Below are 14,957 nucleotides of genomic sequence, written 5' to 3' on the forward strand. Positions count from 1 at the left end.
CACCGCCCTGGGCAACAGGAGGTGACTTTGGGAATATGAAATCTTTTCACAGCCTCAATGTAAAACAATATTGTATCAATGATGAACATTGTCTTAATGACAGGCAGAGATAAGAATTTATGCATTTAGGCCTCTCTATAGTTGCTATTTTCCTCTGCTATTTTCTTGCTCATATTTATTTATTAGTTTGTTCTTGAAAGAAGAACATAAATGTTATCAATTTCTTTCCGTTACCCACTTTTACAATCTACTGTGTTGAAATTGTAGGCAGCATATGTATACATCATGCCACAATTATTTACAGTGTATTGTTTTTTTATTCTTGCTTCTTTTTATATTCTAGTTGTGTGCTTATGATATGTCATTTTCCCCATTGAATCATATTACTTTTGCTGCTGCAACGACCACATTTCCCCACAGGGATCAATTGTTTCATATCTCATGTTAAATAGCTGCTCTGGATCTGTTCATGTCACATGTGATTGGGTATTTGTTACAAACCCCGCCTCTTTCATGTGAACACGCTGATAGCTGGAAAGGTAAATCCTGGGTTGACAGAGCCAGTTGGTAACCAGCTACATGAGACCGGTTATCTGGGATCACCAATGTTAGGTTTTGGGACTATGTTGAACTGGCTTCGTGAGACTCACACAGGGTTTACTTTCTCCTGTGGGCCTGTTGTTGTGGAGAGCGGCCCTCCTGCAGTTTGTGCAGCTGCCTCTACACGACCCTGGGGCTCCTTTCCCCCGGCTAGAAAGGCCTGGGTCAAGCTGCACACACACACACACACACACATGCAGGAACAAACACACACATGCAAACAGTGCAGTGCAGCATAGCATTGAGCCTCTAAACTGCCGTAATTACTTGCTGAAGCTTGGAAGACTGCTGGCTTTGTTCCCTGCTCAGACGGGATGGGTGGGTTTACCGTGGTTACTGCACTGATATGCAAGAGCCAATGAGGGGAGAAAAACACATGCGGGTTAGATTAGGGGGGGAGAGGGGAGAGAGAGGGCCATGTTTGGTCGAGTCAACCGGTTTAGGGACTTTCTTCCCCCAACAGCTCCATGCATGTTTACTGGTCTGCTGCACATTTATGTCCAGAAGGGATAACAGTAAGCACAAAGAGGACCTTGATTGCTGTTTTTGGAAAAGGGTCAAAGGGAAAAGGATTCTGGCTGCTGCTGTTTTGCCGTTCAGCATTCTGAAAAGCATACAAAAAAGAGGTAAGCACTTAAGTTTGCTGTTCAAATGTAGATGCAAACTTCAAACTATAGCAGGATTAAGTAATGTGCGGTCAGTTCTCTGCCTCAGAGACTGCCTGCAACTCACCCACAGAGACATGAGCGGGACAGAGGTGAAGGGAGAGGGGGGTGAGGCGAAGGAGAAGAAGGGAGAGGAGGTGGTGCACCTTCGGCGGACGATAGGCCTGGTGCCTGCCGTGTCCTTCATCATCGGGACGGTGGTGGGCAGCGGCATCTTCATCGCGCCCAAGGGAGTCCTGATGAACAGCGGCAGCGTGGGGCTCTCTCTGCTGGTGTGGGTGCTGAGTGGGGTGCTCTCCACGTTCGGTAAGACACCTCGAAACTAGGGTTTGACTCATATGGATTTTTGAAGTTGATTGTTTTGGATTGAAGCCTCAGATTGGTGAGAATCTGTACCTATCTTTAAATTTGACAATTTTCATGCCAAGAATTCCCAAAATTATAACTATTCAGTGTTTCCCCCAGATTTTTATTCTTGGCAGAGTGGAAAACAGCATTTAGACCATGGGACACTAAAACTCTCCATTGAAACCCAGGAGGACAATAATAGTAAAACATGCATATTTGTGTGGAATACGATCAAAATGTCTCATCAGAGTCAATCCCATAGACAACCACTGTAGTATTGATTGAAACTGCATCATATCCATCATATTGGAGGTGGGTGACAGTGATTGACCGATATCCAAGTTTTAATAAATGGCAAATACCAGTGCAATATATGGCAAAACTGATATAAAAACTCTATTGAAACCCTGGATATGCATGTATACTCATTCCTTACTAGTATTCCTTACTTTATGCAGATGCACAGTATTTTTTGTCTGACAATGTCAATTGCATACAAACATTTACATTCAGTCATCAGCTGGTCATTGTGTGTCTTTTGTTAACATGAAGGTGAAATGTTTATGTTCATAATTCCAAGTGAAGCATTGATGTGTCTGAATACTTGAACCCGTGAGGACATGATTTTACATGAATGCAACTTGATATGTCGCTATGCTGTTACATCATGCACTATGTATTTCATCAGGGGCCCTGTGCTATGCTGAACTGGGCACCAGTTTTACAAAGTCAGGGGGCCACTACACTTACCTGCTGGAGACACTGGGACCTCTGCCTGCCTTCTTACGACTCTGGGTTGAGTTCTTATTCATCAGGTCGGTCCATTTTGTTTTGGGCTCTATAGAAATAAAATGAAGTCAAATCACAGCACATACTAAACCTGTTTCCCCTGCACAGGCCGGCAGTGGCGTCCTATGTGTCCCTGGCGTTCGGTCGCTATGTGGTGGAGCCGTTCTTCGCGCCCTGTGCTGCTCCCACGGTGCTTATCAAAGTGGTCAGCATCCTTGGAGTGAGTGAGTGGCTCTCTCTCTGCATTTCCCATATACTGAAAGATTCGCATATGCGTGAACCTCTCTTTGATGGACTGTTTCTCTTTGTGCCCCTGTAGCGTTTGTAGTGGCGGTCAACTGCTGGAGCGTGACCATGGCCTCTCGAACTCAGGTCACTCTGACCTTCATTAAGATGTTCGCCCTGGTCCTCATCATCGTCCCCGGTGTCATCGCACTGGCCAAAGGTGGGAGGCAGGGCTGGATCGAGATAAACGCATGAATGAATTCAATAGAGAGAGTTGATTTTAAAGGTCTATTCAATCGACATGTATCTGTCAGTAATGCTCAGCTACTGTATCTCTGTATCTGCTTCCATGCAGGAAAGACAGAGAATTTCCAGAATGGTTTTGAGATGGACTCATTAACACTGGATAGGCTGCCACTGGCCTTCTATAATGGTTTATATGCCTATGGTGGATGGTAAGCATACAGTATGAGCACTAGTTCATGTTCAAAAAACATTCCTGTGCAGTTTAACCATATAAGTGGAATTTTTCACTGGCTGAATGACGCAGAATGCCAATAATATTATAAACCTTCAAGAATATTAACAGCAATGCATACAAAAATTGCAATAAAATCAGACAAGATACCAATATACTCTTAATTAACACAACATAGTCATAATGACACACAATATACCGTGTTAAACACCTGACAATCAGAACTGTTTGCCTATATGGACGTGCTTTTCCTTTTCTCTTCAGGTTTTATCTGAATTTTGTCACAGAAGAGGTCATTAACCCAAATAGGTATTTCCCATTTGATATCTGCTCTCCAGTCAATGCGTTTCGAAAAGCCATGCCAATACCTTGCAGACACTACTATGTGTGTGTGTGTGTGTGTGTGTGTGTGTGCCCTGTCTTGTCAGAAACATCCCACTGGCAATCATCTGCTCCATGGTGACAGTGACGATCTTCTATGTGCTTGTTAATGTGGCCTACTACACCGTGATGACTCCTGCTGAGCTGCTGGTGTCTGATGCCGTGGCTGTGGTCGGTGCCATACTGTATACTGCATGTGTTTGCTGCAAAATAAAGGGAAATAGATCCACTGTTTGCTGTTGTGCAAGTCTCATCCAGTGTCTGTGCCTCCGCAGACGTTTGCCAACCGCGCTCTCCAGGGCCTGGCGTCTGTGATTCCCGTTCTAGTGGCCGTATCCTGCCTGGGGGCGCTGAACGGCGGCTTCTTTGGAGCGCCCAGGTAATCTAGTTACAGAAAGGAACCAGACTCAGCGCCTGAGCTCGACCTAGGCTGACTGATTATCTGTCTTTCTGTCCACGCTGCAGGATGCTGTTCGTGGGAGCCAGGGAGGGCCACTGGCCAGGGCTCTTCTCCATGATCCACATCCGCAGACACACGCCTCTGCCGGCTGTGCTGCTACTGGTGATGTGCTTTCCACACTCTGGGAATCGGCAATGCAAGCTGACATAGATTAGAACTCATTGAATTTGACCCATTGCATTGACTCTTCATCAATGTCAGTACATGTTGATGACAGAGATGACATATCTCCGGTGAAATAATGTCAGTGTAGTGGCAAATAAAAGGGTGGGTAAATTATGACCTCCAGTTGGCGATCATCATAAGAAAAAAAAAAAAAAATCAATTATGCTTTCAGAACAGCAATAGTTCACGCCTTTTCTCCTATCTTCATATAACTTGCATCACTTTAGCATTACTTTATATGATGAATACTAGGGTTATTGGTGCAATATTGGTCTTTTATTAAAACTCAGTTAGTGTCGTTCACCTCTGATATGATGGATATGATTACATATTTATTGTGGAATTACTCAAAACTACACTGGTTGTTTATGGGAAGCCCTTAACCTGAACTGACTGAATACCATGTCATGTCAGCTTTATTTATATAGAACAAAACACTGTTACAAAGCGCTTCACAAGGTTAAAAGAGATAATATTACAGGAAAAGACTTTTCAAGAAAAGAAAAAGCAGGCAAAACACATCAGTCACACTGGAAGGCCTTGGGAGGCTTTTCTACACCACCAGGAATATTTTTTAATATTATGAAATATGATCTGAATCGGCCTTCAAAAACCCATATCAGTCATTGTCTATCATTGTTGGACTGAGTAGAGTGTCTTCGTTATAGCCTTGCCTGTGTGTCTCCAGTACCCCTTGGTGGTGATGATGCTAGCCACCGGAGAGATCTTCCAGCTCATCAACTTTGCCTCCTTCGCTCGTTGGTTCTTCATCGCCTTGGCAACCTTGGGGATGCTCATCCATCGCTATCGCTTCCCCCTCCACCCCAGACCTTTCAAGGTTACCATATCTGCCGTTATTATGCCAAATTCTAAAGCATTTTCCATCCTATCTTACCTGAAAACGACTGATTGGCCACTGTTTTTCACTTGCTCTGTTTGACCCCCAGGTGCCTCTGGCCATCGCAGTCATCTTCACTGTAGTGTGCTTCTTCATCGTGGGTCTGTCTCTGTACTCGGACCCCTGGAACACGGGGCGAAGCTGCGCCCTCACACTGACCGGGGTCCCAGTTTATTACGTGACCATCCACCGCTTTCGCCTGCCTCTGAGACTGAGACGCATCTTCAGTGAGTCATGCCAACTTGACATTACTGAGATTCCTCACATAGAAAATGTGTTGAACAAAGTCGGAAGTCTCTGTGTATCCATTCTGGTGTAAAAAGTCCAAAGTTCAACATTTACTATCTCTTAAATAGTACCTTCTATCCTTCATTTGTAATAATTTTGTGCTAACAATTTGTAAGAATAGTTTGTAAGAATCCACTTTGTGAGAATAGTTGTCTCTTTTATCAAATGGGTATATCTCATTATTATGGTGGTCAATTGGCAAGGTGTGGCACTCACCAAACCTTAGGCTAAGTGAGTCCAAATTTGATTGTGTAGTTTTCATCATTGTAATGGAGAGCAAATTGCAAGCAAAATTCAATAGAGAGAGAAATTTACTGGGAAGCCATATCCAAAAAAATCAAGTTTGGAAGTTTTGGCAGCAAATGATATGAGATGCAGGGACTTTGCTAATGCTTAGGATTTAATGTATTCTCCTCAAATATTCATCAGAAACAGATTCTTTAGAACATGTGGTAGAACATTGACAGGGTTGTTTAGCAGTGTGCTGTTAATCATGTGGAGATGGAAGAAGCCTTGACTCATTCTGACTCTCTCCCATATTCCCAGACTACTGCAGTACACAGCTGCAGATCCTACTAGAAGTGGCTCAACAGGAGGTCCAGACATACTGAAGACCCTGAGGACATCCTGCTACACTGCAAAAATATCCACCTTTTCATCTAATATTGAGTCTTAAAATCCTATTAGTCTTACTTGTGTCCAATGCAAACCAACTTGTTTCAACAGTTTCCTTGGATCAGATGTAATTTCATTGATACTAGTGGAGTTTTAAAATATTAATACCCATTTCTAGTAAATTCCAGAAAGTTTTTAGCATGCAAAAAATAGGATTTCAAGACTGAACACGAGACTAAATAAGACTACATTTTGCAGTGTAATAATGTAATGTTTCCCCCCCCCAATCATTCATCATGGACATTTTCTATAGCTCTGCTCAAGATAGACATATTTTTGCATTACTGTATGAAACAATGATTTTTTTTTTTTTAAATCACAGAGACAATCTATAAATGTTTCAGCCTTTATTCAAATTACATAAATTAAAATAGCTATCCTTGCTGTGCAGTTCTTGTGATGAAGACTTTTGTAGTATTAGCTTGTGCCAGGCTGTTGAAATTGAATGAATTAAAACAAGTTGAGCAAAGCAGAACACAGTTATGATCATATGATCATGGTCATACTGCATATGGCACCAAGACCAACAGCCTGTTTATTGTACAGCAACAGAAAGAGGAACTTAAAACAGGAAAAGGCACGTTATGGAAATTGTTTGCCAGAAAGTAAATCCAAACATTTTCAACAAGATACCACGACATCGTTATACACCTTACAAATCACAACACACCACGCCAACACATACCATGGCATGATATTCAGTGGCAGTTGTACCAATCAACTCGCTACAATGTAAAGCTTCTCACAGACAACATACATGCTAACACACACCTGAAGAAATGACCAAAGCCATACATTATTTTATGGCTTTTGTAGAAATGGGTCCATTCCTCAGGCTATGCTCTATTCCCATCTTCCAAAGACAGCGGGGCAACAAACTGCTCTGCTTGGAACCAACACACACTTTTTGCCCTATTCCCACTTCACTCTTCCTTACAAAGTCAAAGTGACAACATACATTTTTATTGAAATAGATTATCATCTACAGAGTAGGACACAAGAACAAACATCACATCACACCTATAACCTCTGCTACATAGACGAACTACAAAATATTCTGTTTTGCAAAATGCGTGCAAAATGTCCCTCACTGTAGGTACAAAGTGCACTTAAGTTGGTACTGGCATTCTGATCAGACTATTTTTGCATGGATTTATGAAGTCAGTTATACGGTTTAAAGACATCTATTGCTGTTAGTGCTATTTGTATTACATTACCATTGTTTATTGCTGTATATCAATCTACATCTAGTCATTTCCAGGAGGCTGAACCAAATGGCCTTTTCCATTTCGGCATGGGAGCGTCTCGCTGGGTGATTAGATAATATACATTCTTTCCATTTACATCTTTAAAAGCTAAATATACATTACAAATGTGCAAATCAACATATATATACACTTAGACATTTCTCTTTTCTAGCGATTCCTTCAAGAGTACAGAGGGATGTGACAGGTTAAAAGAAAATGTTAAAAGAACATATGGGCAGCTTGTGTAAAGAGAAGTTCACAGATAGAAAACAGTTGGAACGCAATAAAGAGGCAACTAGTGAGAGAAGCAACCAACGACAACAACATCCCACATGTATAAAACAGAGACGAAGTGAGCAGCTTGGTAATATTGACTTGGTAACTAAAATTGAGTTCTAATTCGTAAAAGGGAAGAGAATTTGCTTTATTCCCTTGGTAGCCACATTTGTTTTCTGTCATACTCAGGGTGGGAAACACTATCCAGAAGACAAAGCACACTCGACAGCAAGGATATGTTGAAGCAGTATTTAAGACGCTTGTATGTTTTGGCACTCATCAGTGTCTAAATTAGAGAAAGTCAAAGACTACAGCAACTGGATTGAAGTGTACATCCATGATGTTAATCCATAATGTTAGCTAATGTTAGCAGTCAGCTCTTTCATATTGTTAACTCTATATTTATCTACAAACCAACTAGGTCAATTTTTTATTAATTGTCAGCACTAACAGCCTTATCCTCAGTATTAATAATGTGCTAACAGTATGCTTCAAATCCTTAGGGGCACTTCTGATTGTTTAAGTTAGCTGTCTGCTAGAGTTAGGTGACTTTAACTAGTTAAAACTGCTACTGTAACATTAGATAACATTATGGGTTTACATGAGCTAAAATTATGGATCAAAATCATGGATGTTCCCTTCAGTCCAGTTGATGTAGCCTTTGATTTAGACCTTCTCCAGCTCTGCTCATTCTCCACCATATCCAAAGTTAAATTTGGTGTATAATTTATGTTTTTATCCAAAGGCCGGTGGAGATTTCAATAATTTCCAACTGCGTTGCCGTCTACTGGGTAGAGTTTCCCACCCAGAGTGTATCGTAAATCAAATATTCCTGCCGTGTGAATAAAGCAAACACAACTTGGAACTCCAGGCTACTTGAGTAGAGGGATGAACTCTGACCAGCTGATGTTCGCCATGTCCAAGTCCTCATCGTCCAGGCCGGAGAAGCTAACGTCCACTAGGATCTTGCTCAGGCTGTCGTTCATGGTGTCCAGGACCAGGCCCTCGGCGAGGGAGCGGTTGGCCGGCGTGTTGCCTCCCGCCTGCAGCAGCTCTCTGGAGCAGCTGCCTTGGAAGCGCTCCGCACCGGGAGAGTCCGTGGCTCCCTCCAGCCTGGAGCGGCTGGAGGTCAGCAGCTCTCTTGGCGAGCTGAAGAGAGGCAACTCTTTGAAGGGAGTGCTGCTGAAGCTGAAGGTGGTGTAGTCGTGGCCCTGCGGGGTGAAAGTGGGCCCGCCGGGGGTGCGAATGGGGCTGAAGTCCAGCACGCCCTGGCTCCCTTTGCCCAGGGGCGTCACCCTCCAGGGCTCAGGTAGTACATTAGTGGAGGGCTTGCTGGGGGTGGAGGAGGCCAGGTGGCTGCTGCTTTTGATGGGCGTCTTGAAGGAGTATTCCCGGCCGGGGCTGCACTGCTCCTGCTGGTGGTCCAGCTTGTCCCACGCGTCCTGGAAGGTCGAAGCGTCGGAGACCACGCCCGAGTCGAAGAAAGTACTGTCGGGGAAGAGGAGGACGGGCTCCTCCTGCGAAGGGCGAACCAGGCGCTGTTTACGCCGCGAGGTGCTGGCGTCTCTCCTCAGCGGGGCTCGAGGAGTCTCGGGTCTTATTGGAACACAGACCTGCTCGTCCTTCACCTGCTCCTTCAGTTCCTCGGCGGTGGGAGGGTACAGCACCACAGTGGGGGCGTCGTTGTGCGTCACCTGTCAGACAGACAACCATTCATTCAGCTTTACAATTCTAGCAGCATCTCTGCCCTTGACACTCACATTCAATCAGTGTTGGTAAGCCAAATTCTAACATTGTTCTACAATGATTCTCAGAAGTATCACATAAATTAATCATGCTCTGTCTGTAAGTTAAAGATAATTTTTACCTTAACTTGTGAGTTACTTTTGATGCAGTATCCATAAATAGATAAAAGCATGCAGTTTTGCAATGCAAAAGGCTTGGACAGTTCTCAACAATTTACTCGGTTCATGTCAGCTTCCATTTGATCCCTTCCTGTACTTTCACAATGTGACAAATAGCAGTAGGGATTGCAGATTGTGCTCACTTCTTCGATATACAAACATATGACCCCTTAGACTGCATTGGGCACTAATGTCTTCATGTAGCCTGCCTCTCCCACTTCAGATCAGCCGTACACATCCTTGACTAGCCAACAAAAACATAAAAAAAACCCCACAAAACTCTAAATCGCTGACACTGTTGCCCAAAATGTAATCCAAGGGGCTGCATGTCTTTTTTGTGCATCAGTTCATAACTAATTTTCTTTAGCCTATACTTAGCTTCTCAAATATGGGAACTCAAAAGACTGGAAACCACATCAAAGAGTGTGTGTTCGGATTTGGCCACAGTTCTGCAATGCGTGACAGAGTCTCTACCTTAGGAGCTATCCGGACCCTCTTGCCTCCTCGCGAGATGTTCCGTTTCTGCTGGGAGCCAGAGGGGGGAAACTGGGCCGATGAGGAGGAGGAAGGCAGGTAGACAGAGGAGGCGACGGGGAGTTGGATAGGGACCAAGTAGGAATCGGTACGAGGGAGAAGAGGCTTCATCTTTCTCTCTGAACATGGGGAGGAGGAAGAGAAAAACAAAAATAACTCACAACAGGGCATCTTCACAAATTATTTTCATTCTAAAAAGTTGGTGAAAGTCCAACTGTTGATATTTTCTGTCCAAAAAACTATTTTGCAGTCTCCCAGCAGCTTTTATCCCCCTATAACTCCTCTACGTCAAGCAATCTCCCTTTACTCACCAGAGCCACATGGTGTTTTCTTTGCATCAGGAAGCATTCTCTTCTGCCGCTGTGCAAAAAATAAGTTGAGATGTTGACAGCTATTTATACAGTTAACAGTCTTATCGCTTCTGACTACACTTACTGACAACCTGTAAAAACATCACAAGCTTGACCTGCTCTTGCGTTCTGCACTGACACAAGCTAGAAATGATAAAAGTAAAAGTTAGGTTTATAACGACTTAATAAGTCCTGATCATTTATACTCTATAGAGAGGCATGGTTGAGTAGAGGAGAGAAACTTAGGAGCATAATCTCTGAAAATAATCAAAAGACCCATTGCCGCTTTGAATCTCAAGTTGCAGACATTCAGTCTTTTCAGTGTTCTTGGTATTGCAAAATTACTCTTTTAGGAGCATAGGCTACAAAAATGGCAAGATGTGGTTTCTTCAGTGGGAAAGGAAAATAGTCTCAATAAAGTAGACAAGTCTTTCAGTTTGACACCAGCCTCTCTCCTTCCCTGCAGCTCACATCATCTGCCCCTGCAAAAAAGATTTGCCTTCAGTGATTTGCCTTGTGTGAAAGAATTTCCCGTCCAGCTGTAGCTGTACTCTTCAGGTCAAAGAGTGTGGACCAGGCAAGCGAAAGAGTGCATCTTCTGATTTTCTCGTCCTGCTTGTGCTGTCTCCTGCCTGACTGCGGAGCTGAAGACTGTTCTACAAGAAAGCGAAAGTGGTAAAACCTTACTTGGTGGGGAAATAACAGCACCGGCACTGGAATGGGAGCGGAAGTTGGGTCGCAACCGGGCTGCAGAGAAGGTCGTGGAATGAGAGGGAAGAAAACCGTGAAGAAAGATCGGAAAAAAGAATACAAAAATCCAAAATGGAACCTGAAAACACTCCTTATGACAGATTTATCAGGCATACTTCTGGAAATGATAAGACAGTACAAGGAAATGATGAGGACAGACACTCAAATTGTAAAAGTCAATGTTCGTTTGTTTATACGAGAGGGGTTCTTTTCAGTAACAGTGAAACATGTTAAATCTAGGGTTTAAGTGGTATTTTTTTGGATTGAAGGTCTCCATTGGGGCTATTTTGTGCCAATTTCAATATCTTTAAATTTGATCACAATCATGGCAAAAAAAATTTTCTAAGTACAAGTATTCAGGGTTAGGGTAGGGTAGAACCAATTTAGGTTAAGGGCTTCCCATAGGCAACCAATGTAAGAATAACCAACTATACAAAAGATATGTAATCAAACAAACTGCATCAAATTAAACTGTGATAACAACAGTTCCATTGTGCCCACCTTGTATATCTGATCTAGAGTGAGGCATCGATTGGCCTCGGGCCGGATGGTCCAGTAAGACACCTTGCCGTCCGGTGTCGTCTCGCGGATGAACATGTCATGCAGAGAGAGGTTGTGGCGGATGGAATTCTGCCATGATAAATGAACAAAGAAAAGTTTAGGTTTCATCTAATGCTGCCGTAGTCCATGTGACCACGATTGTTTTCTTTTACAGTTCCCATGTACCTTCCAGCCTGGCTTGGCCACCTCTCGGAAGAAAGGGAAGTGGTCCTCGATCCACGTGTAAATCTCTTTCAGCGTCATCCTCTTGTTCTTTCTGCTGTTGATGGCAAACTGGATCATGGCCATGTAGGAGTATGGCGGCCTTTCTGACATGGGTTGTTTTAGAACAGCGTCCACATCCATTTCTGTGCTGTGTGCCTGTGGAAGAAGAGAGGAAAAACAAACAGAGGCATAAATAAGCATTTACATAGTCACGCAATGGTCAGTCACACATCCATTACATGTGGCTTTATGCTGCTACAGTGAAAGCATTTGGTCAGTGATACACTGGGTATGTTGAGATGCACACTAAATATTCCCATCTTAACTTGATTAGGGTAATACTGTCATTGCCATGTTGGTCCGAATTAGAATAAGATGATCTGTGTAAGCATAGCGTGTTTAACATACCCAGATTCCTACTGAATCTTTACTTGTATTTTGGTCATGTGAACATCTTCTGTCTGATTTCGCTCAGTTTTGTAAATGTACATATTATGTCAAAAAGGTTACCAAAAATGCTGACTGGATGCAGCAGCAGTGTGCTTGTGACAAAAGGTGAGTGGTGGTGGCAAAAGGCAGCAGTTTTTGGAGCAACACTTTTCATGCCAAATGAAAGAAATTAACATTCTTAACCTTTTACATGGGCATAAGCACCAAAAATCAAATGGTAAAATGTTCAAAATCAGACAAACTGTTCAGACCCCTTTTGTCTGCTATCGAGATATCAAGGACACGAGCTGGACCTCATTGCAACACATTCTTATTTTGTTATTGCAGGAAATCATGTTACTTTGAACCATGTAAACAACACTTAAACTGAACTATCACATTAATCTGATTATTCACATTAACTATAACATGTATGGATGGATAATAACAATATGGAGGCAAACGATCAAAACAATGTGCTGGAACTCAAATACTGATTGCACTGTAAGTCACACTGAGGTGTCATTCTAGCGAGACAGACTGGATAAAGGGGGTGTTTAGGGGACATGTTGGGACATGCGCCAGAGTACTTTAACACATCAGTAATCCCTCCACACAGGACCCTGTTTACACACCCACAGTGACAGTCACACTGAGGTGACAAGAAAAAAAACGGCTGACCTGGAAAGTCTGTGGGCAGGAGTTGTGGTTCTCCTTGTTGGCATCTTTCTTGGCAGAATCTGGTCCAAGGGCACATGTGTTCATTCTGCCCAACCACTGGATATTGGTAAGGCTGTCATCTAGAGGACTGCAATCAAGATCCTTATTCACTAGTAACAGAGAAGCAAAAATAAACATTAATGCTGAAACAAATGAATGAGTAAAGATAGCTTGCCAATCCAGTGTTATCCAAAAATCACAAGCTGTTGTTTACAATAAAAATCCACAGGTACTTCAGTAAAAACATCCTACAAAATCACAGATTTCCATACATGGTTTAACTCCAGTGAGAGGTTTAGTATCCGGCGGGCTGTGCATAGTTTCTGTTTTCTCTGGTTGTCCCACACTACTCCTCGCAGAGATGTCTTCTTCTTCAACGCTAGGCTGACAAAAAGACCCATTGTCTGTGTTGCCACTCCCACTCAAAAGGATAAACTTGTTTGGTCCATGGGGACCACACTCCTTGCCCTTGGCAGTGAGAGCCCCAATAACACTTTGAAGATCTGCTGTTTTGGGGATGACAACCACTTGTGTATCAGGCATGGTAGGGTGATCCATGACGCGGATGCCATCGGGGAAGCACTGACTGGCGGGTGATTCTGAAGGCTCCTTGGGTCTTGATCCATCAGATTTATTTTGTGAGGCAGATGGTGGCGGATCATTTAGCTGAAAAGGCAACTTCCTCCTCTTGAGGATCAGGGGTCTCCTTGGGCTCCGTCTCATGGTGATCAAATCACAGAAAATTCCCCTTCACTGGTTGTCTACACAGAAATAACACAAAAGACGACATGCATTACTCTAAACATGAAAAAGATTCAACTTTTCACACTGCCTAGTGTCTTGATCATACCAGGAAATCTTGTTACCTAGCTAAAGTTAGCTAACGTTAATATTACCGTTTACCTGGCAGAAACGATGAGGCTGTTGCTAAGTAAGTCGATGGTTTTGATTCAAAAACGTTCTTATGTTCTTTGAGTAGCCTAACGTATGCTAACTGACGGAGCTAAAGAGGCACGTATAAGTCAATTCACATCAAATACTGATCACAACATACACCGACGGGACGGACAACATGCCAAGAATTTTCCTATGGGCCTCCAGGTGAAATTTAGCTCCACATTAGCCGTGTGACAGACCGCTAGCTTTGTTACTGTAGAGTTCAGCCCTGCTTTCAAATGTCAGCTGGCTATGTTCCCTGGCGACTGTCTTCTAGAACACAAGTCGTTCTCTTGACATCTCGCCAAACTCCTTTAACGTTGCCTCGCTTATCGGGAAACACACACATCTGGTCGAACATTACCCAGCACTTTATAAAATGGGTCTTCTGGTAAATTTTGCCATTAGATAATGCACCAAGCAGATCTTCATCTCAATACAATCTCAAATTTAAAACTGATTCACCCTGCTCACTACCGCCCATAAGATGTGTGACAATAAGAGGCGGAGTAATGCTAAAAGTTGAAATTTCACTTAAATAAGCGCTGCTTGTTGTATTTGATGTATGCCGAATTGAAGAGTGGCTCCGAAATTTTAATAAAATGTCTTAAATAATTTTCTACATATTATGTACATTTGCCGTTACGAAATGCAACATTAAACTGTCTGTTTTTTCAATAGAGCAGCGTGACGTTCTTTCCATACCCATGAAATGACATGCATGGTTTAGCCATTACAGTTCTTTGGCTGAGCACTGTCATGAGGAGCATTCACTATTTCTGTCATGTATCACCTGAAAAAATAAAGGGTTCGCCATCTAATATGGCTAGCTTATAGCTTTATATCTAGCGAGTGAAGTGGGAAGCTAAGCTAAGTTAGCTAGCAAGTCATCACGCTCGCTAATGATACGAACAGCAAATAAAGCCAAACCTTCATATTACAGTGACGTTTCAAGCAATTCCGCTTGGCTGGACTCCTACTAGTAGTTCAAATACTTGTTTCATATCCGATTGCAAAGTAAAGCGTCCATGTTATCTGTAATTTCTTTCAGTGTAGTTTACAAGCTGTCTTGGT

General features: G+C 42.9%; 2 protein-coding genes across 2 annotated transcripts; one reads left to right on the forward strand and one right to left on the reverse strand.

Annotated features, from left to right (window-relative positions):
* Positions 1-1,051: 1,051 nt before the first annotated feature.
* LOC139916718 (cystine/glutamate transporter) lies at positions 1,052-6,437 on the forward strand. The gene is made up of 13 exons (XM_071905701.2): positions 1,052-1,226; positions 1,302-1,571; positions 2,302-2,428; positions 2,511-2,626; positions 2,722-2,847; positions 2,983-3,082; positions 3,370-3,414; positions 3,534-3,657; positions 3,762-3,865; positions 3,952-4,048; positions 4,800-4,949; positions 5,059-5,236; positions 5,844-6,437. Exons 1-13 carry the CDS (start codon positions 1,097-1,099, stop codon positions 5,906-5,908), a joined length of 1,632 nt encoding a protein of 543 aa, XP_071761802.2. The 5' UTR covers positions 1,052-1,096; the 3' UTR covers positions 5,909-6,437.
* A 15-nt stretch (positions 6,438-6,452) lies between these two features.
* foxm1 (forkhead box M1) lies at positions 6,453-14,858 on the reverse strand. The gene is made up of 9 exons (XM_071905680.2): positions 14,814-14,858; positions 13,220-13,708; positions 12,909-13,057; positions 11,760-11,954; positions 11,535-11,663; positions 10,971-11,030; positions 10,245-10,293; positions 9,874-10,052; positions 6,453-9,189 (listed from the first exon to the last, which is right to left on the reverse strand). Exons 2-9 carry the CDS (start codon positions 13,668-13,670, stop codon positions 8,368-8,370), a joined length of 2,034 nt encoding a protein of 677 aa, XP_071761781.2. The 5' UTR covers positions 13,671-13,708; positions 14,814-14,858; the 3' UTR covers positions 6,453-8,367.
* Between the last annotated feature and the right edge of the window lie 99 nt (positions 14,859-14,957).

The sequence above is a fragment of the Centroberyx gerrardi genome, chromosome 24, assembly GCF_048128805.1.
Source record: "Centroberyx gerrardi isolate f3 chromosome 24, fCenGer3.hap1.cur.20231027, whole genome shotgun sequence".
Lineage (NCBI taxonomy): Eukaryota > Metazoa > Chordata > Actinopteri > Beryciformes > Berycidae > Centroberyx > Centroberyx gerrardi.

What these genes read in the sequence shown, in the direction of transcription:
- LOC139916718 (XM_071905701.2), top strand. Translation starts at nt 1,097, where the DNA reads ATGTCCAGAAGGGATAACAGTAAGCACAAAGAGGACCTTGATTGCTGT. An exon ending in GAAAAGCATACAAAAAAGAG is followed by an intron (nt 1,227 to 1,301) that starts GTAAGCACTTAA and finishes ATGTGCGGTCAG; the next exon opens with TTCTCTGCCTCAGAGACTGC. An exon ending in TGTCTGATGCCGTGGCTGTG is followed by an intron (nt 3,658 to 3,761) that starts GTCGGTGCCATA and finishes GTGCCTCCGCAG; the next exon opens with ACGTTTGCCAACCGCGCTCT.
- foxm1 (XM_071905680.2), bottom strand. Translation starts at nt 13,670, where the DNA reads ATGAGACGGAGCCCAAGGAGACCCCTGATCCTCAAGAGGAGGAAGTTG. An exon ending in CTCTAGATCAGATATACAAG is followed by an intron (nt 11,031 to 11,534) that starts GTGGGCACAATG and finishes CCTTCTCTGCAG; the next exon opens with CCCGGTTGCGACCCAACTTC. An exon ending in GGGTCCGGATAGCTCCTAAG is followed by an intron (nt 9,190 to 9,873) that starts GTAGAGACTCTG and finishes TCTGTCTGACAG; the next exon opens with GTGACGCACAACGACGCCCC.